General features: G+C 49.8%; 1 protein-coding gene and 1 long non-coding RNA gene across 8 annotated transcripts in view; one reads left to right on the forward strand and one right to left on the reverse strand.

Moving 5' to 3' along the window:
* The window catches only part of ERCC1 (ERCC excision repair 1, endonuclease non-catalytic subunit), a 31,338-nt gene that overhangs the window by 1,674 nt on the left and 3,827 nt on the right, over positions 1 to 25,837 (reverse strand). Inside the window, exons 2-8 of one of the 7 annotated variants that reach the window (XM_059876912.1) lie at positions 18,993 to 19,132; positions 12,247 to 12,358; positions 10,758 to 10,973; positions 7,190 to 7,293; positions 6,244 to 6,343; positions 5,175 to 5,251; positions 295 to 394 (exon numbers count right to left, since the gene is read on the reverse strand). In XM_059876912.1, the coding sequence (XP_059732895.1) occupies positions 295 to 394; positions 5,175 to 5,251; positions 6,244 to 6,343; positions 7,190 to 7,293; positions 10,758 to 10,973; positions 12,247 to 12,358; positions 18,993 to 19,132 (849 nt within the window). Of the gene's footprint in view, positions 1 to 294; positions 395 to 5,174; positions 5,252 to 6,243; positions 6,344 to 7,189; positions 7,294 to 10,757; positions 10,974 to 12,246; positions 12,359 to 12,466; positions 12,556 to 12,612; positions 12,716 to 12,742; positions 12,984 to 18,992; positions 19,133 to 25,837 lie in introns of those variants that run through there. The other 6 variants (XM_005219336.5, XM_010815082.4, NM_001076385.2 and 3 more) reach the window with 6 other exon arrangements.
* LOC112442336 (uncharacterized) lies at positions 18,940 to 24,800 on the forward strand. The gene is made up of 3 exons (XR_003030436.2): positions 18,940 to 19,152; positions 19,843 to 20,064; positions 21,873 to 24,800. It is a non-coding gene; the product is annotated as an uncharacterized lncRNA (long non-coding RNA).

Genomic DNA, 25,837 nt, shown 5'->3' on the forward strand with positions numbered 1-25,837 from the left:
AGTTGTGGCTCTCAAACTCAGTTGTGGCATGTGGGATCTAGTTCCCCAACCAGGGATCGAACCCAGGCCCCCTGTATTGGGAGCTCGGAGGCTTAGCCACTGGACCAGCAGGGAAGTCCCCACTCAAGGGTTTTGAGTTGAAGAAAGCAGGCTTAGGAAGACCCTGCTAGCTGCTGTTGGGGCAGAAGTGACTGGAAGTTGAGGGGGGAGAGGTGTGACTTGAGATCAGGACTGCAGCTCAGACCCCCAAAGGAGCTGGGGGGAGGCCCAGGCAGGGAGGGGAGGGTGCCTCACCCGGGAAACGAAGTCCTGCTCCAGCTTCTCCATCAGGAGATCGGCCGGCTTCTGCTCGTAGGCCTTGTATGTCTCCAGGTACCGCCCGGCCTCCTCGGGGCTGGGGTGAGACATTCGGGTCAGGGGAAGAGGGCAGGAGGGTCATGTTTTACATTAATTTCATTTGCTGATGCTAGAATTCCAAACTTTTAATATAGAGAAATGAATGCTCTCAACCTTGCCTAAATGTCCCCTGGCGGTAACCCCTGCTGGGCGGGCACATCTTGACAGGTCTTTTCTAAGACTTATGGCTAAGGGCCATAGCTTGGGAGCCTGACCAGTGGGGTTCAGGCCCCACTTCCCACCTGAGTTACCCTGGGCCAACAATTTTCCTCTCTGTGGGCCCTGGTTGCCTCACCTGTCAAGTGGGGTGGATGCTAAGTTCTAAGTGTTAGTCACTCAGTCATGTCTGACTCTCTCCAACCCTATGGACTGTAGCCCTCGAGGCTCCTCTGTCCATGGGATTCTCCAGGCAAGAATACTGGAGTGGTTTGCCATACCCTTCTCCAGGGAATCTTCCCGACCCAGAGATTGAACCCCAGTCTCCTGCATTGCAGGCATATTCTCTACCGACTGAGCCACTAGGGAAGAGGGGTGGATGCTAATGACAATTAAACAAGTCCACACACTTAAGCGCCATGCCTGGTGCTTAGAAGCCTATTTAAGAAATGTTAGCTATTCTGGGAGGGAGGTTTTATATGCAGCACACCTTCAAGAGGAAAGTTCTAGAAGCTGACTGCTGCAACTAACCTCACAGTCACCATTCATGTTTCCATTAGGCACTGGGTTTTTCTGACATGTAATTAACTGTCTCCAAAGTAGGTGAAACAATAAATCACTAAACGGGCCTGTCTGTGTGCGGAACAGAGGAACCCAAGTTTATTCACACCAGGAAAAAGCTGGCCTTTTTCCTCAAATGTTTGTCTTGAGGCATTTTCTTAGCCTTCAAAGTCTAGCTAGAGGACAATGTTTGTTGATTAAACACTGATTTATATTCTCAAAAGAATACTCATTTTTAAAATTCTGTCTTTCTGTGGGCTTTGTTGCTTTTGCTCTAGTCGCAGAGGGGACTGTTATTGTTCTTAATCATGTGTCCAGGACATGCTGTATCCACTTCCTCAATTTCACTTTTGTTCCCCAGTACAATGAGGACACTCTTCCACATCGGAAGACAGAGCTCGACCCCATTTACTTTTTAAAAATATTTGTGTCTTTATTTGTCTGTGGCAGGTCTTAGTTGCAGCAGGTAGGATCTTCAGTTGCAGCATGTGGTATCTAGTTCCCTGAGTAGTTCAGGGTTCGAACCCGGGCCCCCTGCCTTGGGAACACGGAGTCTCAGCCACTGAAGCACTAGGAAAGTCCCTCGACCCCATTTACTTAATGGGTCCAAAATATTCCCCAGTTTGGATATACAGACATGGGAAATACTCCCCGTGTGGGGGCCTAGCCGCATTCCAGACACCGTTCAAAGCCCTTTATCTTCAGAAGCTTCTGGGCTCTCTTGAGAGATCTTGTAAGGCAGTTATTTTCAATCCGTGACAATGGAGGGGGAAACAGATGAGTGGGGTTGAGTCACTTGCCCAAGATCACACCGCCGGGCTCCCCATACGCCACTGTGCTACCTCCCACAGCAAAGAGAGAGCCATTTTTCATACTTGCTTCTGTTTTAATATATAACTAATACATAAGCACATTTTTCTGAGTAGTCAAAAAGTATAGCGGTGACACAGCCCTAGAGAGGACACAGAATGACAAATACATGTACCCTTTGACCTCAAAGCCCATCCCTGGGGTTGGGGGCAGTAGTGGGAGGGTTGCTGTAACAGCAAAACCCTGGGAGTCAGCCAAGTGTCCGCCAACAAAGGGCTACAGGCAGAATACTACACAGCTGGAAAAGAATGTGGATTCAGACAGTGAGTAGTAAAGTGATAGCAAATGAACTACCAAGATGTGAAAAGACGTGGAGGGGAACTTCCCTGGTGGTCCAGTGGCTAAGGCTCCACGCTCCCAATGCAGGGGCCCCAGGTTCAATCCCTGATCAGGGAACTAGAGCTCACATGCAACTAAGAGTTTGCATCCTAAACTAACTATCCCCCATGCTTCAGCTAAAAGAACCTGCATGCCACAACTAAGACCCCATGCAGCCAAATGAATGAAAAAAAAAAAGACATGGAGAAACCTTAAAGAAGCCAGTCTGAAAAGGCATCTTCGAGCTAACAGAAAATATATACTGGTCTCTTGTCCCTGTGTCTGACACAGAGCTCCAAACCCCTGTAAATTCCCAAGTGATAAGATCACCAAGGGCTTCTGTTCCACAGAGGTGACCCTGGGTGGCTCCTAAATGGGGGGCTGGTATCTGGAAAGTCCAAGCCAGGATTAGAAGCTTGGAATTTCCCACCCCACCCCCAATCCTCTAGAGGGGAGAGGGGCTGGAAATGGAGTTAATAAGTGACCATGCCTATGTGAGAAGCCGCCATAGAATCTCAACACTAACCCTGGGATTTAGGGAGTTCCAGGCTGGCAAGCACATCCACACCGGGAGGGTGACACACACCCAGCTCCCTGGGACAGAAGATGCTGTGCTCAGGACCCTCGCAGACCTTGCCCTGTGTACCTGTTTGTATCCTTGAGTGTATCCTGTAATGAACTAGTAAATATAAGTGTTTCCCTGAGTCCTGAGAACCGTGCTAGCAAAATAATCAAACCTGAGGAAGGGTCATTGGAGGTCTTGACCTGCAGCCGCTGTTCAAAGCACAGGTGATTCCCTGGGCTTGCGACTGGCGCCTGCAGCGTGTGTGGGATGGGTAGCTCTGTGAGCCATTAACCTGGGGGATCCAACCTTATCTCCAAGAGAGTGTCAGAACTGAGCTAAACCTGAGGAGTGAAGGAGACTCACAGGAGGAAGAACTGCGTTAAAGAGTATGACTATTTTCTGCTTTAATCACCAGTCAAGTCTCCTGCTAACCAAACATGCAGGTGCCTATTTCTTGACGTTTTCACCAAATTAATGGGTGAAAAATAACACCTTGTTCTTTGAAAATTGACATTTCCTGACAAACTGTATGGCTGACAGTTTTTTCATGTCTTCTTGACAACCTGCTTTAGACTTCAGGCTTTTTTGTGTTTTTTTTTGGCAGCACTGCATGGCTTGCAGGATTTCGGTTCCTCAGCCAGGGATTGAACCCAGGCCACGGCAGTGAAAGCCCAGGATCCCCTCACCACTAGGCAACCAGGGAGCTCCTGGGCTATTTTTCTTACTGATTTGTAGGAGGTCCTTTCTATATATAAATACATAATACATGTTTAAATACATTCCTGTGAATATAAACATGTAAATTTTTTGAACTGTATAAATATAACATTTATATGTAAACATATAAATTAGGGATCTTAGGACTTCCCTGGTGGCGCAGTGGATAAGAATCCATCTGCCAATGCAGGGGACACAGGTTCGATCCCTGGTCCAGGAAGATTCCACATGCCTCAGAGCAACTAAGCCGGTGCACCACAACTACTGAGCCCGAACTCCAGAGCCCAGGAAATGCAATGACTGAAGGGCCTGTGAGCCACGGCTACTGAAGCTGGAGCACCTGGAGCCTGCGCTCGCCGCAACTAGACAAAGCCTGCAGACAGCAACTGAGACCCAGCACAGCCAAAAACAAACACATAAATAAAGGTTCCTTTCAAAAGAAAAGTAAATTAGGGGTCTTACGTCTTTGTGTCATAGACAGCAAGTATTTCCTCTCAGTGTGTCGCTTATCTTTTAACTTTGTCTAGAGTATCTCTTACTATCCAGCAGTTTAAAATTGTAATTTTCTCACATCAGCCTTTTCCTTTATGGCTTCTGGGTTTTGAGTCTTGCTTTGAAAACCTTTCCCAGCACAAGAACATCATATAGATAGATAGAGATGAAAGTCAAACTCAGTCATGTCCAACTGTTTGTGACTGCATGAACTGTATACAGTCCATGGGATTCTCCAGGCCAGAACACTGGAGTGGGTAGCTGTTCCCTTCTCCAGGGGATCTTCCCAACCCAGGGATCGAACCAGGGTCTCCTGCAGGGGGATTCTTTACCAGCTGAGCTACCAGGGAAGCCATATATATATATATGATTTCTTATACGTTCACTGTAGTTTTTCTTTTTATGTCTATAATCATCATGACTTTGTTCTGATTATGGTGTGAGGAAGGGATCTCTTTTTCCTGTGGAGAACCAATCAAAATGGTCTTTATAAACCTAGACTGGGAATTAATTATTCAGCCAGGTTTTACATCTAACTCATAAGTGCCTAGCGTGGTCCTGGGAATTTCCTCTATGTCACCTTCTTTTGTGCCTACAACCCTGTAAGAAAGATATTAAGACCCTGGCTTATAGATAAAGAAATTGAAGCCCAGGGACTCTCCTGGTGGTCCAGTGGTTAAGAATCTGCCCGCCAATGAAGGGGCCACGGATTTGATACCTGGTCGGGGAATGAAGATCTCACATGTCTCAGGGCGACTAAGCCCATGTGCCACAACTACTGAGCCTACGAGCTCTAAAGCCCGTGCTCCACAGCAAGAGAAGCCACCGCAGTGAGAGGCCCACGCACCACAACCAGCGAGCTGCCCCTGCTCGCTCCATCGCTGCAAGTAGAGAAAGCCCGTGTGCAGCAACAAAGACCCGGCATGGCCATAAATAAATAATAAATAAAATATCTTAAAAAAGAAATTGACACCCAGAGAGGCAGTGCCTGGACCAGGCTCACAAAGGGCATTCCTGGGAGGAAGAAGGAAGGTCTGGGGGCGGAAGGGAGAAGAACTCTTGGGATGGAGCCTGACCTGAGGGGGAGCCTCCATCTCACCTCCAGGCAAGGATCAGGGTGCAGTCGGCCAGGATGCACATCTTAGCCAGCTCCTTGAGGGCCTGCTGAGGATCTTTCTGAGAGAAGAAAACCAGAAAGAGGGGTATGGGAGAAAGCAAGGAGTTAAAGAGTCTTAAAAGCTGAGCACCTTAGGAAGCCAAGAGCCTTTCACTCAACTGACACTTCCTATTCTCCGATGGGGTGCCTGACCCGGGCAGGGCAGTCTCAGGACCCAGCAGTGACCAGGCCAGCCCTGACTCTGTCTTCTGGGGACTCACAGTCTAATGCAAAGGACAGACCCATTCCTAGACAGTGATGACCCAGAGTGCCCAGGGCTGAGGTAGAGAAGCCAAAGGAGCATCTGTTGTACCTGGGGGATCAGGGAGAGCTTCCTGGAGGAGGGAACATCTGAGCTGGGACCTGAAGGAGGATGAGGAGTGAGAGTAACAAAAGACAGCAAAAAAGGGAATTTCAGACAGGGGACAGTGTGTGCAAATGAAGGGAAGGGAGAGAGGGCTTGAAGAAATAAAATTCACTGCTATGGGATGGAAGATGTGAAATGCAAGGTGATCGTTGGAAGCTGAGAGATGAGCTGTGAGAGTAGGGCAGGGATTGGGTCATGCAGGGCTTCACACAGGGCACTGAGGGGCTGTGGGGGGTTTGGACCGCGGGTCTGTGTGCTTGAAGAGCCCTCCGCTTGCAAAGGGGCTAAGCTGGAGGCCACGAGATGAGAAGAGGCTGGGACAGAGACCCAGGCAGGAGAAGCAAGGGCCTGGATCAGGGCAGGGCTGCGAGGACAGACAGAAACAGGTTGAAGAAATATTTAGGTGGCAGAGGGCTGGGCCTGGCTGAAGGCAGGGTGGTGTGTGCGGAAGGAGAGATGGGTAATCTGACCATCCCATCTCCTTGCTAACACAGGTTGCAGCTCAGATGCAAGAAACTCCCACTGAGGTTCCGACTTGCATTCCTCCTTGGAAAGGACTCAACACCCACCTGTCAACCAGGAGGCCCAAGGCTCCCCATTTCACAGATGGGGACACTGAGGCCCGGGGGAGTGACCCCTGCTTACCACATCCACCTGGACGAGCAGGACCCGCAGGGCGTAGCTCTTCCCCAGGCTCTGCAGCCGCTGGTGGATGTAGTCTGGGTGGAGGTTGTGGTAGCGGAGGCTGGGGGGTGGGGAGAGAAAGAGGCGTTGGGAAGTCTCTGGCTGAGACACCCCAGAAGCCCTCCTTCTTCCCTCTGGCTGAAGGGCTTGGAGACTGAGGCAGACAGGCTTGCCAGGGTCTGAGGCTCAGAGAGGTTAAGTGTCTTGCCCAAGGTCACCCCTCAAGAAGGGAGCACAGGGGGCCTGGCAGTGAGAGCTACCTGACTCTGGCTCCCTTGAAGGGTGGACCCCCGGACTCTTCACCAAGGAAGAGAAGACCTCGGGTTTCAGGCAGAGCACAGAGACCCTAGAGAGCGCTCGTTCCCAGGGGGTTAGGGTCGCGGGGTGCTGCACAGCTGGTCTGGGGAAGCAGGGCCCACCTACCTGCCCCCGGGACTGCCTGCTTTGGCCTCTGAGGGTGCTGTCGGGGAGGGGTGGGACAGCTTTGCCACCCAGGAACAAAGGGGCGTCTCTGCCCAGCAGCCGCCAGCTCCATACCCCACAGGGAGGACAGGAACTTAACAAGTTTCACTTCCCCTGTCTGGCTCTGTCTGAAGAAAGGCCCCCAGGAGTCTTTAATTGGTGAAGGTTACTGAAACCTTGGCTCCAGTTCTGAGGGTCTGTGGCATGAGGCCCCCTCCTCCCTCACAGGCAGGAGTTCCGGCCCAGGCCTCTCCTCCCTTGGACCTGGGACCTCCGCTCTTGTGCTGGGCACTTACGGGCCAAGATCTCTGCCTCCTCCACAGGGTCACACCGAGGCCCAGAGGTGACAAGGCCGTGCCCGGGGGTCTCCTCCCCTCGACAGCCCAGAACACCCGGAGCACCCCCCTCCCAGGCCGTCTGGAGGGTGGGCAGCCCCAGCGCTCACCTGAGGAAGAGGGCACAGGTGCTCTGGCCCAGCACGTAGTCAGGTAGCACATCCCCGAACTCCCAGGGCACGTTGCGCACAAACCTCAGCACCGGGTTGCCCCTCTGGGTGGACAGAGGAGCGAAGCCATTAGCAGGGGGTCCCTGGGACCACCACACCCACCGCCACCCCAGGGCCCTCCTCCTGCCTCCGTTCCGCCCCTCCCCACCTTCCTCCTGCTTTGCACCGGGGCTTCTCCAGCTCCACTCTCCTCCTCTCCTCAGACCCGCCCCCCTCAGCCTGGAATGTTCTTGGTGCTGGGGCTCTGACCTAGGCCCCTCCTCCCGGGCCCTGTTCTTTAGTCGCTTCAGTCGTAGACCGACAGGCTTCTCTGGTGGATTTCCCAGGCAAGAATACTGGAGTGGGTGGCCAATTCCTTCTCCAGGGGACCTTCCTGACCCAGGGATGGAACTCACGTCTCCTGCATTGGCAGGTGGATTCCTTACCACTGACCCACCAGGGAAGCCTTCCCTAGCCCTCGGTCTTAACCTAAGGGTCCCTGGATCTCCCTCGGGCTCAGTCTTCTCTCCCACTGGACACCTGTCCCCAAGTGTCTACCTCACTGGCCCCCATACCTGCTACCCCTCCCAGCCCCAACTCAGAAATGACCACACCATCCAGAAACCCAGGGCTTCCCTCTCCCTCCCCTCCCCCAAGTGGGACATCTAGCTTCTAAGCATCCCCCAGAAATGCTTCCCCTTCCAGTGCCACGGCTTCCACCCTACCTCCTCCTGGTCCCCTGCCCCTCCTGGCTACCCTCCCAACAGGAGCTAGACAGCTCCTCCTAAAGCACAAACCTGCCCTTCCCCTGCTCTAAGCCCTGCTCTGGATCCCTACTGCCCTCAGGAGGAAGCTCCTCACTGTGCCTGTGACCCTCCACAGGGTTAGACCCCTGGCGTCTGCTGAGCAGACGCCTCCCTCTAAACATCCCCTTACACTCTACTCTCTACCTCACACTCTACCCAAGGCGGAAATACTCTGAGCAAGTCAAGCGCTGATCTATTTATAGGTATCTGAGAACCCACTTTGTGTCTAAGTCTGACCAAGAGGACACAGATCCCGGCCCCTGTGGGGGACACAGACATTAAACAAAGGCATCTTGGGGAACTTCCCTGGAAGCTTAGTGGTAAAGAATCCTTTTGCCAATGCAGGAGATGCAAGTTCAATCCCTGGTCTGGGAAGATTCCATATGCTGTGGAGCAACTAAGCGCCTGCACCACAATGACCACAATGATCAAGCCTGCGCTCTAGAGCCTGGGAACCACAGCTCCTGAGCCCATGCACTCTAGAGCCTGCGCTCTAGAGCCTGGGAACCACAGCTCCTGAGCCCATGCACTCTAGAGCCTGCGCTCTAGAGCCTGGGAACCACAGCTCCTGAGCCCATGCACTCTAGAGCCTGCGCTCTGCAACGAGAGAGGCCACCGCAATGAGAAGCCCACGGATCACAACTAGAGAGTAGCCCCCACCTCCCACAACTAGAGAACGCCTGTGTGCAGCAACAAAGACCCAGCACACTGCCCTCCAAAAAAGTACCTGGAGGATGAACATGTAATCACCAAGTGAAGTGGAATTTGGCTTGAATGAGGGTGTGGATCTGCTCTTGTGGGGGGAGCGGGGTGGTGGTGTGTGGTCAGAGAAGTTGGGGTGGGAAGGGTCTGCAGCCCTGGGGCATCTCGACCTGAGACACCAGGAGCCATGGAAGGGCTTTGGGTAAGGGAGAGGCAGGATCTGACTTTAATTTTTAAAGGATTGTTCTGTCCACTTCACACCCTTCTAGAATGGCCAAAATCCAAAAGACCAACAATGACAAGTGGTGAGGATATGGCAGAGATGCAACCTTCATCCACGGCTGGATGGGAACGTAAAGTGGTGCAGTCTTTTAGAAGACAGTTTGGGGGTGCCTGAGAAAGTTAAGCACAGCGCTGCCACATGACCCAGCCAATCTACACATAGATAAATACCCAAGAGAACTAGAAACATGTCCACACAAACAGTGGTACCTAAATGTTCACAGCAGCATTTTCACAATCAATGGAAAGTATAAACTCAAATGTATATACCCAGTATATACCTAGAATATAAAACCCAAATGTATGGTATATCCTAGAGGTGGAATTTCTGGGCCATATGGTAACTCTATGTTTAAACATCCAAGGAACTGTCAGACTGTTTTCCAAAGTGGCCGCACCGTTTCATATTCCCACCAGCAGTGTACGAGGATTCCAGGTCCTCCCCGCCCTCGGTATTGTCTATGCTTTTGATTCGAGCCATCCCCGTGGGTATGAAGTGGTATCTCATTGTGGTTTTGGCTCGTATTTCCCCCATGGCTCACAATTTTGAGCATCGTTTCATGTTCTTGGATCTTACTATTATCATCATGTACTCTCTCCCTCCAAAATGCCAGCCCCATCAATGACAGAGACTTTGTCTCCTGTCCCCAGAGCCTAGAGCAGCAGCAGGTAAACTCTGACCACCTATGAGGATTATAAGTGGCTCAGAGGGGCTAGGTCACCTGCCCAAGACACAGCTACAGTGTGGCAGAGCGGGATTCAACCTTGGGCCTGTGTTCAGGAGTTTTTGAATAAATGGACAAAACTGGGGGCAGGAGATGGAGCTGCATGAATACACTCACAGCCCCAACCACAACAGTTGGGGCAGGACTCTCCTGGTGATCCAGGGTTTAAGATTCTGAGCTCCTAATGCAGGGGGCCTGGGTTCCACCTCTGCTCAGGGAACCAGATCCCACCTGCTGCAACTAAGACCTGGTGCAGCCAAATAAATAAGTATATAAATATCGTTTTTAAAAAAAAGAGTTGGGGCATTATGGACTGAATGTCTGTGTCTCCCCAAAATTCATAGGCCAAATTCTAACCCCCAGTGTGACGGTATGTGCTGTGTGCTGTGTCACTTCAGTCGTGTCCAACTCTGTGCGACCCCAAGAGCTGTAGCCCTCCAGGCTCCTCTGTCCATAGGATTCTCCAGGCAAGAATACTAGAGTGGATTGCCATGCGCTCCTCCAGGGGATCTTCCCAAGCTAGGGATCGAACCTGCGGCTCCTGCATTGCAGGCAGATTCTTTATTAGGAGGTAAAGGCTGGTAATAAGGTCATGGAGGAGGAAGTGTCATGAATGGGATTAGTGTCTCTATAAAAGAGACTACAGGAGCTCCTCGCCCCTTTTGAAGCTGTGAGGACATAGTGAGAAGACAGCTGGCTATGAACCAGGAAGCAGGTCCTCACTAGACATGGAACCTGCCAGCCCCCTGATCTTGGACTTCCCAGCCTCCAGAACTGTGAGAAATAAATGTTCACTCTTTAAGCTACTAGTCTACGGCATTTTTGTTAGAACAGCCCGAAAGGACTAGGACATGGGGCATCCTCAACCCGCACACACTAGCTGAATGGATGAATGGTGCTATTGAGAGCATAACAGGTGGAACTCAGACCTTCCTTGCCAACCAGAAAGCCCTCCTTAAAAATGCATTTCCCACCAGAAAGTCCAAAGTTCCACTTCTCCATTCCTGTCCTCACCTGCCGGGGGCTCACAATGATGCTATTGGATTTTGCTCCTGGTTTGGGGGCCTGGTTGGGGGTCTCTTCTGCCAGGGGTTCTGGCCCCACCGGGCGTGTGGCTTCAGCCCCGCCTGGAGGTCCAGAGAGGGCATACTCAGCGTAGGTCTGAGGGCCTGGCGGGGGTGAGGTCTCTACGGTGGGCAGGCTCCGAGTAGATCTGAATAAAGGCTTGGCCTGTGGGAAGAGATGTGAGAGGGCACCTGAAGTCTGAATCCAGCCACTTCTTCCTACCTCCTCGGCCACTGCCACCCTGGTCCCAGCCACCGTCTTCTCTCCCTCTGCCACTGCGGTCACTTCCTCACCAGTTCCCTCACTGGCCCTTAGCCCCTCGTCTGCTCCCCACACTGAGTCACACCATGCCCCTCCTCTGCTCAAGCCCCGAGATGGCTCTTGCCTCAGAGTAAAAGCCGAAGCTGTCACCACAGCCCTCCAGACCTTTAAAGAGCTGTCCCTGCCCCTCCACCTCAGAGATCTTCCTTTCTATCTCCTCCCCCTGGTTTTGTCTACTCCAGCCCCACCGGCCTTCTTGCTGCCCTAAAATGCATCAGGTTCTCTCTCACCTCAGGGCCTCTGCACTGGCTGTTTCCTTCTGCCCCATATCACAGAGCTGGCTCCCTCACCTCTTTTACATCTCACCAAAGGCATCATCTCCGCCTAGAAGCCCTCCCTTAACTGTTCTATCTAAAGGAGCTCTCCCTTCCCATCACACTGTATATCCTTAGCTTACTTTCTTTTTCTTCATAGCACATAGGTGGCAGCCAGTACTTAGCACCAGCCAATTGTGTTCCTGTGGGGTTGAGAATTCCGTGCTGCCAGATCCTTTTTACCAGAAGATGTGAGATGTGCAGACTTATTTCAAAATCGCTGCTGCTGCTGCTACTAAGTCGCTTCAGTCGTGTCCGACTCTGTGCGACCCCATAGACGGAAGCCCACCAGGCTCCCCCGTCCCTGGGATTCTCCAGGCAAGAACACTGGAGTGGGTTGCCATTTCCTTCTCCAATGCATGAAAGGGAAAAGTGAAAGGGAAGTCGCTCAGTCGTGTCCGACTCTTCACGACCCCATGGTCTGCAGCCTACCAGGCTCCTCTGTCCATGGGATTTTCCAGGCAAGAGTACTGGAGTGGGGTGCCATTGCCTTCTCCATTCAAATCACAAAACCTTCCAATTCTTAAAGTTCAGCAATAAATTCACGCTTTTGCAGAACCAAGGTGCTGACCACGTGAAACATTCCAGAACTAGTCCCCTTGGTGTCTGTTTTCTAACTCTGCCTTAGCCCTCCTATGACATTTTACAGATAGGGAAACTGAGACCTGCGTAGGTCAAAGGACTGTCTTCTCGAGGTGACCCAGGCCCCAACATTTCCTAACCCACACGGCGGTCCTACAGGCCCCTTCCTCCTAACCAACTCCCCCAAGCCTCTCAGCGGTTCCCTCATCTCCTAGTCCTACCCCAGGAGGAGGGACCACATCCTCGTCCGTAGGAATGAGGAATTTCTTCCTTGTGGGTGGGCCAGCGGGCTTGTGTACTCCCTCTTCGTCCATCGCAAGCTCCTTCTGGGGCCTGAAAATGAAGACGTGGTGTTGGGAGCCAAAGAGACATCGGCATTCTCCAGCGGGAACGCCCCCTCCCCCCCCCCCCCCCCCCCGCCGCCGCCGCCGCCGCCGCCACCTCCAGTCACAGTCGCCCCCCACCTCCAACCGCAAAAAAAATTCCAGGGCTCGATAGCGTCCAGCTCCAGACACCCAGGGGAGGAGCCAAGTTCTATAAGGCCCCGCCCCAGCCAGCCACCACCTCCAGCTTGCCCCTCCCCTTACCAGTCCACACTCTCCATTCACCACGCCCTCCAGGACCCCAACCTTCTTTTCTCCCGCCCTCACAGTTCCCCACCTTCCGTTTGCCAGGCCCGACCACAGTCCCCGTCCGCCCCGCCCCCAGGGCTCGCACCTGGATACCTTCCCCTAGTTCCACTTCCTCAATCTCTTAGACGCTGTACCGATTGACTGGCAGCTGCCAATCGCCGCCGGCAGTCTCCACCCCGACCCCTCTCGCCCGAGCCCGGTTGTCTTAGCTCCCGGAGGACCCACCTCCTTGCCCCCGGGCCGCGAGGAAAAGACCGGAGGGAGATAGAGGCTTCCCACCGCCCGCGCGGCCAGCGCGGCCCCAGGCTCGCCGCACTTCCGGCCTCTCTAGCCCTGTAGCCCGCTCCCGACGTTCCCCAAAAGAGTAGAGTAGAGGGGCGGTCCTGGCGCAGCTCTCTATGGTCCTGGAGGACTGCAGCTCTCTATGGTCCTGAGGTTTGGGTTGGAGAGAGCTGTCGACCTCTCGCCCTGAGCGTCTTGGGTTGCCAAGCCGTTTGATTTCAGTGCCCTTATTTAACGCCTCCGGAGAAGGCAATGGCACCACACTCCAGTACTCTTGCCTGGAAAATCCCATGGACAGAGGAGCCTGGTGGGCTGCAGTCCATGGGGTCGCTAAGAGTCGGACACGACTGAGCGACTTCCCTTTCACTTTTCCCTTTCATGCATTGGAGAAGGAAATGGCAACCCACTCCAGTGTTCTTGCCTGGAGAATCCCAGGGATGGGGGAGCCTGGTGGGCTTCCGTCTATGGGGTCGCACAGAGTCGGACACGACTGAAGCGACTTAGCAGCAGCAGCAGCATTGAACGCCTCTAGTGTGCCCGGGCTCTGGGCAAGGCTTAAAGGAGAAGAGATGGCAGCATATCAAACTAGGTTCCTTCTCTCTGTACAGACCTGGGTTTGAATCCCAGTTCTGTCATTGACTTGGCCTCAGTTTCCCCCTTCATTCATTAATTCCACATATGATCCCAGAGCGCCTCCTCTGTTCCCAGCTCTGTGCGAGGCACTTCTAGTGACACAGTGGTAACCAAGGATAACGACAGCCCCGCTCTGCTCTCTTGGAGCTCACAACGCATTCGGAGAGACAGACCTGTTCCCCAACAGAGGCGACCCAGAGTGGGCAGGGCTCGATAGGAGACCCCAGAGGGCCAGGGAGCAGGGTGGGGACAGGGACACCTAATGCAGCCCGAGGGCCAGGAAGAGCTTCCTAGAGGAAGGGACATCTGAGCAGAGACCTGGTTGATGAGTTAGTATTAGTCATTTCCTGAAAGATCGTATCACACTGTTCCAACTTGTAACTCTCTGATTACTAAGAAGAGAACATTTTTTCGTGAGTTTATTGCCCTTAAATATTTTGTTTTCTGTGAATTGGTTGCTCATATCCTTTGCCCATTTTAAAAATGGGGTTGTATGCCTTTTTTATTACTATTAATTTGCAGGAGTGCTTTATGAATTCCAATCCTGTTAGTCACTTACATATATTCCAAACATTTCCTCCTAGTTTGTACTTTATATTTTAACTTTATCTATTTATGTTCCTCACACAGAAATTCTTAGTGTTTATGTGCACCTATTTATCAATCTAGTCTATCCTGACTTTTGGTATGTTTAAGAGGCTTGCCATACCCCAGGGAGCTTCCCAGGTGATGCTAGTGGTAAAGAACCCACCTACCATTGCAGGAGACATAAGAGACATGGGTTCAATCCCTGGGTCGGGAAGATCCCCTGGAGGAGGGCATGGCAACCCACTCCAGTTTTCTTGCCTAGAGAATCCCACGGACAGAGGAGCCTGGCAGGCTACTGTCCGTAGGGTTGCAAAGAGTCAGACACGATTGAAGCGACTTGGCATTGAGGCATGCATACCCCAAGGTCATAAATATAGGCTATCATTTTTTTAATACTTTCCTAGTTTTGATTTTCTTTCTGTGTTGAATCCACATGAGACTTATTTTTGAACATGTGTTAAGGTAGGGATTTATGAGGGATATAGGCAGTTGTCCCAGTACCATTTATTTTATTATTATTATTTTAAATTTATTTCGCTGTGCTGGGTCTTAGTTGCATAATTCAGGCTCTTCTATCTTCATTGAGGTATGTGAGATCTAGTTCCCCATCCAGGGCCCCCTACATTGGGAATGTGGAGTCTTAGCCACTGAACCATCAGGGAAGTCCCCAACACATTTATTTGAAAAGGCAGTTCTGGGAATTCCCTGGCGGTCCAGAGGTTAGGAATTGGCACTTTCATTGCTGGGATCCAGTTCCATCCCAGGTTGGAGAACTGAGATACCACAAGCCTCACTGCCAAGCAGCCAAAAAAAAAAAAAAAAGAGAGAGAGAGAGAGTGAGTCAGTCCTTTTCCCTGGTTTTTTATATTCCACTGTTGTCATCTGTCAAATTCCCATATATCCACAGGTCGATCTCTGACATTTCTATTATATTTCATTGATCTCTAAATCTGCTTCTTGCCTCCATGCCAAACTGTTTATTTAGATATGTTTTGATATCATATGAGGGTAGTCTCCCACCTCTGTTCAGTTTCAAATCTGTCTTTACCATTCCTGTCCCTTTTCTCTTCTAGATGGATTTCAGTGGCTGCTTTTCTAGCTAGTTCCCTGAAAACTCCTATTGAGATTGGGATGGGAATTGCACTGGACTGATGAATTAATGACAAGAAGACTGACATCTTTTTTGATATCCATGAACATATTGTCTTTATCTCTCCATTGATTTTGCCTTTTGTTAGGAGCCTACTGTAAAATATTTTTTCTAATTAATTTTTATTTCTATAATTGATGCATAATTTCCTGGGCTTCCCTGGTGGCTCAGTGGTATAGAATCTGCCTGTCAATGCAGGAGACACAGGTTCCATCCCTGATCTGGGAAGATCCCCTGGAGAAGGAAATGGCAGCCCACTCCAGTATTCTTGCCTAGGAAATCCCATGGACAGAGGGTCCTGGTGAGCTACAGTCCATAGGGTTGCAAAGAGTGGCTGAGCATGCATGCACCAATGACCCCATTTTAATTTGTCTCTAAAGACCTTGAAAGTGAAAGTAGCTCAGTCGTGTCCAACTCTTTGCGACCACATGGACTATAGTCCATGGAATTCTCTATGCCGTAATACTGGAGTGGGTAGCCTTTCCCTTCTCCAGGGCATTTTCCCAAGCCAGGGATCAAAACCAGGTCTCCCCCACTGCAGGCGGATTCTTTACCAGTTGAGCCACAAGGGAAGTCCACAAATACTGAAGTGGGTAGCCTATCCCTTCTCCAGCAGATCTTCCTGACCCAGGAATCGAATCTTATTTCCAAATAAAGTCACATTCTGAAGTAATGGAGGTTAGGACTCAACGTATCTTTTGGGGGGCCACAATTCAACCCTTAACAATTTTGTTACTTTTTATACAATTCTTCCTTCTGAATTAATTTGCTTCTTGCTAGAGTGCATTCTCTTCTAACTCTTTCCGATAAGGTTCTAGATAGGCAATTTCTGAGTCTTGTTCATCTGAAAATGTCTTTATTTGACCCTCACAAAAGGAACCTCAAATTCTAGAGGAACTTCCCTGATGGTTAAGACTCTGAGCTCCCAATGCAGGGGCATGGGTTCAATTCCTGGTTGGGGAACTACGCTTCCACATGTTGCATGGCTCCTCAAAAAGAAGACCAAATAGAATCTCAAATTCTGGGTTCTTAGTTATTTTAAGTTAGAAGATACTGGTCCAGACTTCCCTGGTGATCCAGTTTTTAAGAATCTGCCTGCCGATGCAGGGGACGAGGGTTGGATCCCAGGTCTAGGAAAATCCCACATGCCGAGAACAAGGCAACTAAGCCCACTCACCACAACTACTGAGCCCACACGCCTGGAGCCCATGCTCCACAACAAGAGAAGCCACGGCAGTGAGAAGCCCATGCTCTGCAACGAAAAACAGCCCCCACTGCTGGCAGCAAGAGAAAAGCCCGCAGGCAGCAAGGAAGACCCAGTGCAGCCAAAAATAAATAAGTAGAATAAAAAAGAAGGAGATACTGGTCCTCTATCTGGGTCACTGATGATAAATCTTTCGTCATAAGCAAGCTCATCTCTGTGCTTAATTTTCCCCAGGATTCTTTACTTGCAGTGTGACCTAGTACCAGCAACTCAGTTTCTCCATGTAGGTCAGTTTGCTCACCTCTAAAATGAGAATAACAATAGCAGAACTATTAGGAAGATGGAATGAGGTATGTGGAAAGTGCCTACATCTGTATTTGGCACACAGTATATGCAATATTCAGGTCTGTCATAAAAATAATATAATCCTTAACCACATCCTGGGCAAGCAGGGACTGAGGCTGTTGTGACCACTGCTGTATCAAAGTGCCCAGAAACCAGAAGGGACTACTGAACCATATATTGTTTGAATGAACAAAGAACTGAAACAGGGTCCTCCAGCAAGCGACTTTACTATTGGAGCCGCTGCTTCCACATCTGTAACTGCTGAGGTTGTGAGAATTCAGTAAGACCACAGAGACATGTCTTGAGCTGCATGGTTCACTCAGTCCTTGACTAACTAACTACATATTAAGCATCTATTACGTGACAGACACTGGGGATACGTGCGTGTGTGCGTGCTAAGTCATGTCCGACTTTTTGCGATCCTATGGACCCTAGCCCACCAGGCTCTTCTGTCCATGGATTCTCCAGGCAAGAATACTGGAGTGGGTTGCCATGCTCTCCTTCAGGGGATCTTCCCCACCCAGGAATCGAACCCGTTGTCTCCTATGTCTCCTGCATTGACAGGCAGGTTCTTTATCACTAGCGCCACCTAGGAAGCTCAACTGGAGACACAGCTAATAGTACATCAGACCAGGTCCCTGTACTGTGGCGCGGATGGTTTCATGGGAGACAGACGGTGAGAAAAAAACACAAATAAAAGAGTTCCAGTCATTTATGCTCTGGAGGTGATTAAAAAAAAAACGTGATGTGAAGTAGATGATGGAGGAGACCACACAGTCTCAAGAAAAGGGACTTTATAAATTAAAAAAAATTTTTTTAATATATTACCATCAACGAGGTAACTATCAAAATAGATTGAGCGCATACTATGAGCTAAATCCTCATAATTACCTTCCTCTTAGGGACTAGTGTTAATTCTCTTGCCAGTGCAGGAACCTCAGCAGACACGGATTCCATCCCTGAGTCGGGAAGGTCCCTTGGAGAGGAAGATCTTCTGGAAGAGTAAACGGCACCCCACTCCAGTATTCTTGCCTGGGAAATCCCATGGACGGAGGAGTCTGGCGGGCTACAGTCCACGGGGGTCGCAAAGAGTCGGACACGACTTAGCGAGTGAGCATGCATGTTGGTATCGATAGTTTATTTAACAGATGAAGCAGCTGAGGCCCCAGTGACAAGGAGATGGCCTATGAAAATTTGTCTCTAAATCCAAGGGCAGAGAGGGTTCCTAGAAGGAAGCCAGCCTGGGTGGGACTCAGTTTCTCCCGAAGGAGAATGGAAATTATCAAAGAAACCTGCAACTCGTGTCTTTTCCGCCAGGGGGCGATGGCATCCCACAAGAGGATTTGAGCTGTAGGGGCGCTGGAACAGGTACCCACCCTCAGGCAAGACCCCCCAGCGAAGGTGGCTGGCTGTCCCCATCTCCCGACCCGTTTCTCTCTCGCTGAAGTGCAACAAAGGCCCCGCGGAGCGCGGCTCAGGTTAACTCTGAGCCTATTTGATTAGTTGAGCGGGAGAAAGTTGCTCTCACTTCTACAGTATATTTTCCAAGTTGGATTCCTACTTTCAGTTCCCAAGTTGAACTTTCGGATCCTGAATTCGAATCTTTCCAGCTCCCAGAGTTGCGAGTTCGAGTCTAACAGCTGTCCGTACTGTACTCTTTTCCCCATCCTTCTTCCAAATACTTCAAGTTCAAAGTCCAGCCCCAACCAAAGTTCCTGGGTAACTCCTCGGAGTCCAGACCTTGCCCCATTCCCAAACCTTCCCCTAACCCCAACTTCGACTTTCCTCTTAACCTCCAAAGGACTAGGGTGAGAATGGTGAACATAAGGATACCTCGCTCCTAATTCCACCCAAGAGACTCTGGGCGAGGGGCCGACTGCCGCTGGACCGAAGGCTCTGGAAGCGGGGGCGCGGCCGAGGGGCGCAGTGACCCGGCCAGCGTCCCCACCCGCCTCTAAACTTAGCCGCGGTGACGCGCGGCCCGGCTATAGCGGCGGGGCCTGGGACGCAGAGGGGCCCGATCGGAGGGGGAGCGGCTCAGCTCCGCTAGCCTCTATTTATAGAGCCCGGAACCCGAAATAGCGCGGAGCCGAGCGGCCGGGATGACGCGGGAGCCGCCGGGGGCTGACTCACCCGGCCCGGAGCGGCGGCCCCCGGATGGGGGACAGTGGAGGCGCTGGACTCGACCCCACGCCATTCCGGGCACCTCTTCTGCTGGGACGTCCCAGGTTTCCACGAGGCACTGTGGTTGGATACGCAGCAAAAAGGAGGATCTGCAGCACGAGAGACTGAGGTTAGATCAGAGGTGGGACTTCCCTCAAAGAGCCCAGAATCAAAGAACTAACTTTATACAAGAAGAGGGGTTGGGAAGGAGGGGAGATGAACCAGATATACACACGTATTTATCACCAGCAATAGGACTGAGGCGTCTTGGGGGCAGAAACATGGACACAACCGAGCCAAACCCCTGGGTCACAGCTGTCCCCCTCTCCGCTTGCCATGGCTTCTTGCATGCTGTTCCCACTCCCTAGAATGCCTTTTCCTGCCTCCCCAGTCTTACAAATTCATGCTCCTCAGAGACCTGGTGCTAAGGGCAATCCCTCACAAATTAAAACTATGACCCACTGGACTGGAAGCCCCATGAGGGTAGGGCCAGGCGCTTCTCAATCATCACCATTTTCCCAACATAAGATAGACCTCTGGAGAAATTAACTGCGTGAATAAAAACTGTTGGTAATAAAATAAAATGACTTTTCCCAAACTATCACAGCAAATGTTGGTTGTATGCTACATGCCAGGTGTGAGTCGGACAGTTATCTCCTATGGGTCTCACTACAACCTTAGGAGCGAGGTATTTTTATTATTTTCATCATCACCAACCTCATGATGTTTGTGGCCCCAGGGACTGTAGCCCTCCAGGCTCTCCTGTACACAGGCTTTCCCAGGCAAGAATACAGGAGTGGGTTGCCATTTTCTTCTCCAGGAGATCTTCTCAACCCAGGGATCGAACCTGCGGCTCCTGTATTAGCAGGCAGATGCTTTACCACTGAGCCATCTGGGAAGCCCAACACCATGTTAGAGATGAAGAAACTGAGATTCAAGGAATACCTTACATGTCCTCAGAACTGTCTCCTGAACCAGGTACCCTGGCCCCGGAGATGTTCAGTTCCCAGGACACTGTGTTTAGTTCCTATTGGACCGAAAGGTAAGGGGTGATTCTCAAAGTGCAGTCCACAGAACCTTGGCGGGTTCCCCAGCACTCTTTCTTGAGCTCCCTGGGGTCAAAATGATTATCATAGCGCTGACACTTAACTCATTTTTTCACTTTCTCTCTCAAATGTTCAGTCCAACCTGCAAAATATCTCAACACACTGAGCACAGAAGCAGAGGTGAAGTCCTAGCTATCTTCTGTCTAGCCAGACATTAAAGTAATTTGTAAAACATTGCCCCTCTTCTTACTAAATGTTCTTTCTTTCAAGTACAGTTGGTTTTGTTTGTTGGTTGGCTTTTTTTTTTTTTTTTTTGCCATGCCTCAAGGTTTGTGGGGTCATAGTTCCCCGACCAGGATGGAACCCGTGCCCCTTGCAGTGGAAACTCAGAGTCCTAACCACTGGACTACCAGGGAATTCCCCCAAATATGGTGGTTTTAAACTTAAAATATAGGATTTATGTTAACCTGATTTTTTGGAAATTATTTTTAAATGAACCAATAAATAATCCTTAAATATCTCAGCTTTAATTTCTAATATAATAAATATGGATAGATATAATCCATATCAGCAGAAGTTCTTTGGAGTCCTCATTACTTTTTATGCATTTATTTTTAGTTTTTGCTGCACTGAGTCTTCGTTGCTATGCCCAGACCTTCTCTAGTTTCAGTGAATGGGGTCCACTCCTCACTGCGTTGCAAGGGTTTCCCCATCGTAGTGGCTTCTTTTGTCACAGAGCTCAGGCTGTAGGAGCTCGGGCTTCAGTAGCTACAGCACTTGGGCTCAGCAGTTGAGACTCGTGGGCTTAGTTGCTCCGTGGCATGTGAAATCTTCCAGGACCAGGGATCAAACCTATGTCCTCTGCACTGGCAGGTGGACTTATCCATTGTGCCACTAGGGAAGTCCAGTCCTCATTACTTTTTAAGAGCATAAGCAACCTTGAGACCAAAAGTTTAAGGATCACTGACCTAATACCGAAGTGTTATATGAAAGACAAGAGTATGAAACATCATTTTAACTGGGAGTGGGAGAATGGGAGGGCGGGAGAGTTTTTTTCTGCCAAAGAAACATTAAAGAGATCTACAGGATGACGGGCAATCCACCAGGTGAAGGGAGGAGAGCTTTCAAGGCAGTGGGGACAGTTTGTGCAAAGCCCCTGTGGTAGGAAGTTGCTAAGCCTACAAAGATGAAACACACGGAGTGAGGAGTAGAATGGCAAGAAATAAGAGGAGGCAATCAAGGGACCAGATCATGTAAGATTGCAAAGGCCATGGTAAGAACTTTGGATTTTATTCTGAGTGGAGAATGGCCAAGGATGGAAGCTGGGAGCCCAGTAGCAAAGTGATCTCAGTTGTCCAGGGAAGATCAGATAGTAGTCTAGACAAGGGTGATGGGAAGTCAAAAGAAATTTGTGGGGGCTTCCCTGGTGGTCCAGTGGTTAAGAATCCACCTTGCAATGCAAGGGACACCAGTCTGATCCCTGGTCCAGGAAGATCCCACATGCCAAGAAGCAACTGAGTCCCAATGCCACAAACACTGAACTGTGCTTTAGAGCCCTCGAGCCGAAACTATTGAATCCATGTGCTGCAACTCTTGAAGCCCCATCGCCTAGAGTCCATGCTTCTCTTGTTTCTATTATAATTTCTAGTTGATTAATGTTACTGAATATCATCCGTTGGCCAGGCAATCTGGCCTGATTCTCAGTTTAAAATAGTTTGTTGATTCTCTTAGTCTTTCTTTGAGATGGTAGCATTATCTCTTGCCTTCCCATCTTTATATGTCATTCATTTTTCTTGTCCTACAGCATTTGCAAAGACTTTCAGGACGATGTCAAATGGCAAGGTTGATCGGTCCTCATATACTCCACATCGCAGCCTTCTGAGAAGACTTTTTTTTTTGGCTGTATCAGGTCTGAGTTGTGGTGTGCCGGCCCTAGAGCAACATGGGCTCGATAGTTTCCACCTGCAGGCTTAGTTGCCCTGTGGTATGTGGGATCTTAGTTCCCCGACCAGAGATCAAACCTGCATCCCCTGCATTTGGAAAGCAGATTCATAACCAACGGACCGCTAGGAAAGTCCCTGAGATGACTTATCTTGTTATTCCTATTGTGTAGAAGGAGAAAGTGAGGTACAGAGAGGCAAGTCTCTTGATCAAGGCCACACAGCAAAGAAGCAAACAAACCAGGACTTCAACAAAAGCTTGTGTTCTCAACCACTGCCTTAAAAGAAAATTCAATAGGCATTCTGTATTTTTTTTTTTAAATAGGCATAATACCTTGTGAGTTTCCACAGTGGCCCCTGGATCTTGAATGAGGCTCTGGGGACCTGAGATCTGATTCTGACTCTGCCTTCTTTTTGAGCCTCAGTTTTCTCCTTTGAGACAGCATTTGAAAGCCACAGAAACGCCGTCTTCAGGGTGTAAGGGGACAGGCCCCCAAACAGACTGTATTCATTTCCTGTGGCTGCCTAACAAATTACCACAAACTTGGTGGCTTAAAACAACAGAAATTTATTCTCTCTCAGTTCTGGAGACCGGAAATCCTATTATAAATCAAAATATCAGCAGGGTCACACTCCCTCTGGCTTTTTTTAAACTTTTCTTCTTATTACTTTTATCTATTTATTTTTGGTGGCACTGCATTTTCGTGGCTGTGCTCGGACTTTAGCTTTGGCCAGTGGGGGCAGCTCTTTGTTGCGGTGCTTGGGCTTCTCATCACGGTGGCTTCTTTTGATGCCGAGCACAGGCTCTAGATCGATGACTCAGTAGTTGTGGCTTAGCTGCTCCGAGGCATGTGGAATTTTCCTGGACGAGGGATCGATCCCTCGTCCCCTGCATTGGCAGGCAGATTCCTAACCACTAGACCACCCTCTGAATTTTCTAGGGGAAGATTCTTCCCTGCCTCTTCCAGCTTCTGGTCACCCTAGGCGTTCCTGGGCTTGTGACTCCATCAGTCTCATCTCTCCCTCCATTTTCACATGACTACATCTCTAATCCATCTCTAGTTTCCCTCTGCTGGGCTCTCTCTTTCTCTCTTTTAATATCTACTTCTCCATTTATTTAGGTCTTCCCTAATTTCTCTCAGCGATGTTTTATTAGTGTGCAGATCTTGCACATCTGTTATTTATTTATTTTTGACCATGCTGCAAGGCATTCAGGATCTTAGTTCCCTGACCAGGAATTGAACCTACGCCCCCTGCGGTGGAGGTGTGAGTCCCAACCCCTGGACCTCCAGGGAATCTCCTCCCCCATACTGCCTTTCTCTTGTAAAGACACTTGACACTGGGTTTAGGGACCACTTGGATAATCCACAGTGATATCATCTCAAGATCCTAACCTTAATTATATCTGCAAAGACTCTTTTTCCAAATAAGTTCCCATTCACAGATCTCAGGTAGACTCATCATGGGTTGGAGAAGGGCACATCATTCAACCCATTACACGGATTAAAACAGAAAAATGAGAACAGGAAAACATGTGGCAGAGTTTGGGCTGGGAGGCACCCAAAGCTTTGTGACTGCACACCCCCGTTCCAGTGGGGAATGTCAAAGCATGCGCCCTTGAGAGTCCAGAGTGGTCCCGGTGTGCTTCACATGATGGTCAGAAGTCGAGTGTGGCCACCATGCTCGGATATTTCCATGAGGATGGGAAGTCTTTAAGGGAGTTTTTCATTCTTCAACTCTTAAAGTGGAGTTGAGAGATTTTCTCTTTCACAAAATTCCAAATAATAATAAAAGTCAAACACTCGCACAGCACTTAATATGTGCCAAGTCTTGTTATAAGTGTTTAAATATCTATTCATTAATTTAATCCTCACAAAACCCGCTCTGATGTCTTGCCGATTCTCCTTTCATAGAAGAATAAACTGAGGTGCAGAGAGGCTAGAGTTTCAGTTTGGAAGTTTCAGAGCTTGAACTCTGTAGTCTGGCTTCAGTGTCTAGGTTCTTGATGTTAAACCTTACTGTCACCTGGAGGCACACCATCTCACGTTAAATCTGAACTCTGAGAAAGCCACACTCTCAGATCCCTGGTCAGGGACTGGCTACTGCTGCGATGTCTAATATGGCAGCCATTTGGCTACATGTGGCTCTTAAGTACTTGACATATGGCTGGTCCAAAATGAGACGTGTCATGAGTGTAAACTCCACATCACATTTCATATACTTAGTGTGATAAAAAAAAAAAAAAAAAAACCTATCTCGTTATGAAAACTGCTGGACTTCTCTGGTGGTCCAGTGGTTAAGAATCTGCCTGCCAATACAGGGGACACAAGTCCTATCCCTGGTCCAGGGAGATTCCACGTGCCCTGGGCAGCTAAGCCTGTGTACAACTACTGCAACCTGCACAGTCTAGGGCCCATGCTCTGCAACCAGGGGGCCACCGCAGCGAGGAGCCTGTGCACTGCAACCAGAGAGACGGCCCTGCTCACCACAGCTAGAGAAAGCCCATGCGCAGCCACCGCAGCGAGGAGCCTATGCACTGCAACTAGAGAGACGGCCCTGCTCACCACAGCTAGAGAAAGCCCATGCGCAGCCACCGCAGCGAGGAGCCTATGCACTGCAACTAGAGAGACGGCCCTGCTCACCACAGCTAGAGAAAGCCCATGCTCAGCTACAAAGACCCAGCGCAGCCAAAAATAAATTTTTTTTAAAAAAAAGGAGACTGCTGATATTAAGCACATGTCAAAATAATATTTTGCATCTATCTGGTTAAATAAAATACAGGAACAAAATTATTTTCACCTGTTTCTTTTGGCTTTTGCAGGGGAGCTACTAGGGCATTCAAGCCCACGTCCTATTTCTTGTGGACAGCGCTGGTCCATGGGATTTGCTGTCTCTCCATCTGGGAGGGCATCAGATGATGGGATGCCACTTGTTCCGGGGGTCACTGAGCCTCAGGATTTCTTGTGATTGTTCCAGAACAATCCATGTCAGAAGCACATTCAAACAGAGCGACTAATCCTCACATCAAAAACATGGCTTTAAAGGACACTCTCAAATTCCTCTCTGCACCAGGTGAAGAAGCTACTTAGCCGAGAGAAACCACAGTGCCAGGCAGTATTTTGCAGCCACTCTGTGTCTGGAGTATACTTTTTTTTTCATAAATTATATACACGCATGCCTTTATTGGGCTTTCCAGGTGGCGCTAGTAATAAAGAATCCGCCTGCCGAGGCAGGAGATCTAAGAGACCCAAGTTCAATCCCTGGGTCGGGAAGATCCCTTGGAGGAGGGCATAGCAGCCCCCTCGAGTATTCTTGCCTGGAGAATTCCATGGACAGAGAAACCTGGTGGGCTTCAGACTACAGAGTCACAAAGTGTTGGACACCACTGCAGCAACTTAGCATGCACTCACGTGACCTTATTAAAAACATTATAAAACTTACAAAACGGAGATACAAGGACGTCCCTGGTGGAACAGTGGTTAAGACTGCACGTTTCCAATACAAGGGGTACAGGTTTGATCCCTGATCAGGGAACTAAGATCCCACATGCTGGGTGGCATGGGCAAAAAACAAACAAAAATAAAAACCCTTGAAACAAACAAAACAGAGATAAAATACTCATGGATGAACCAGGCTGCATGAGATCACGAGTTCAAATCCTGACTCTGTCCCCTCCCTGGCTGGGATTCCTTCCATGAGTTCCAGTTTCTTCATCCAGAAACTGGAAGTGTCTGTTCCTGTGCCCTGATGGGTGTTGGGGGAAGTCAGTGAGGCCGTGTGTGCAAAGGGCCCAGTACACTGCCAGGCAGAGAATGAGCTACAACAGCCA

Source organism: Bos taurus, chromosome 18 (genome assembly GCF_002263795.3).
Source record: "Bos taurus isolate L1 Dominette 01449 registration number 42190680 breed Hereford chromosome 18, ARS-UCD2.0, whole genome shotgun sequence".
In the NCBI taxonomy this organism is placed as follows: domain Eukaryota; kingdom Metazoa; phylum Chordata; class Mammalia; order Artiodactyla; family Bovidae; genus Bos; species Bos taurus.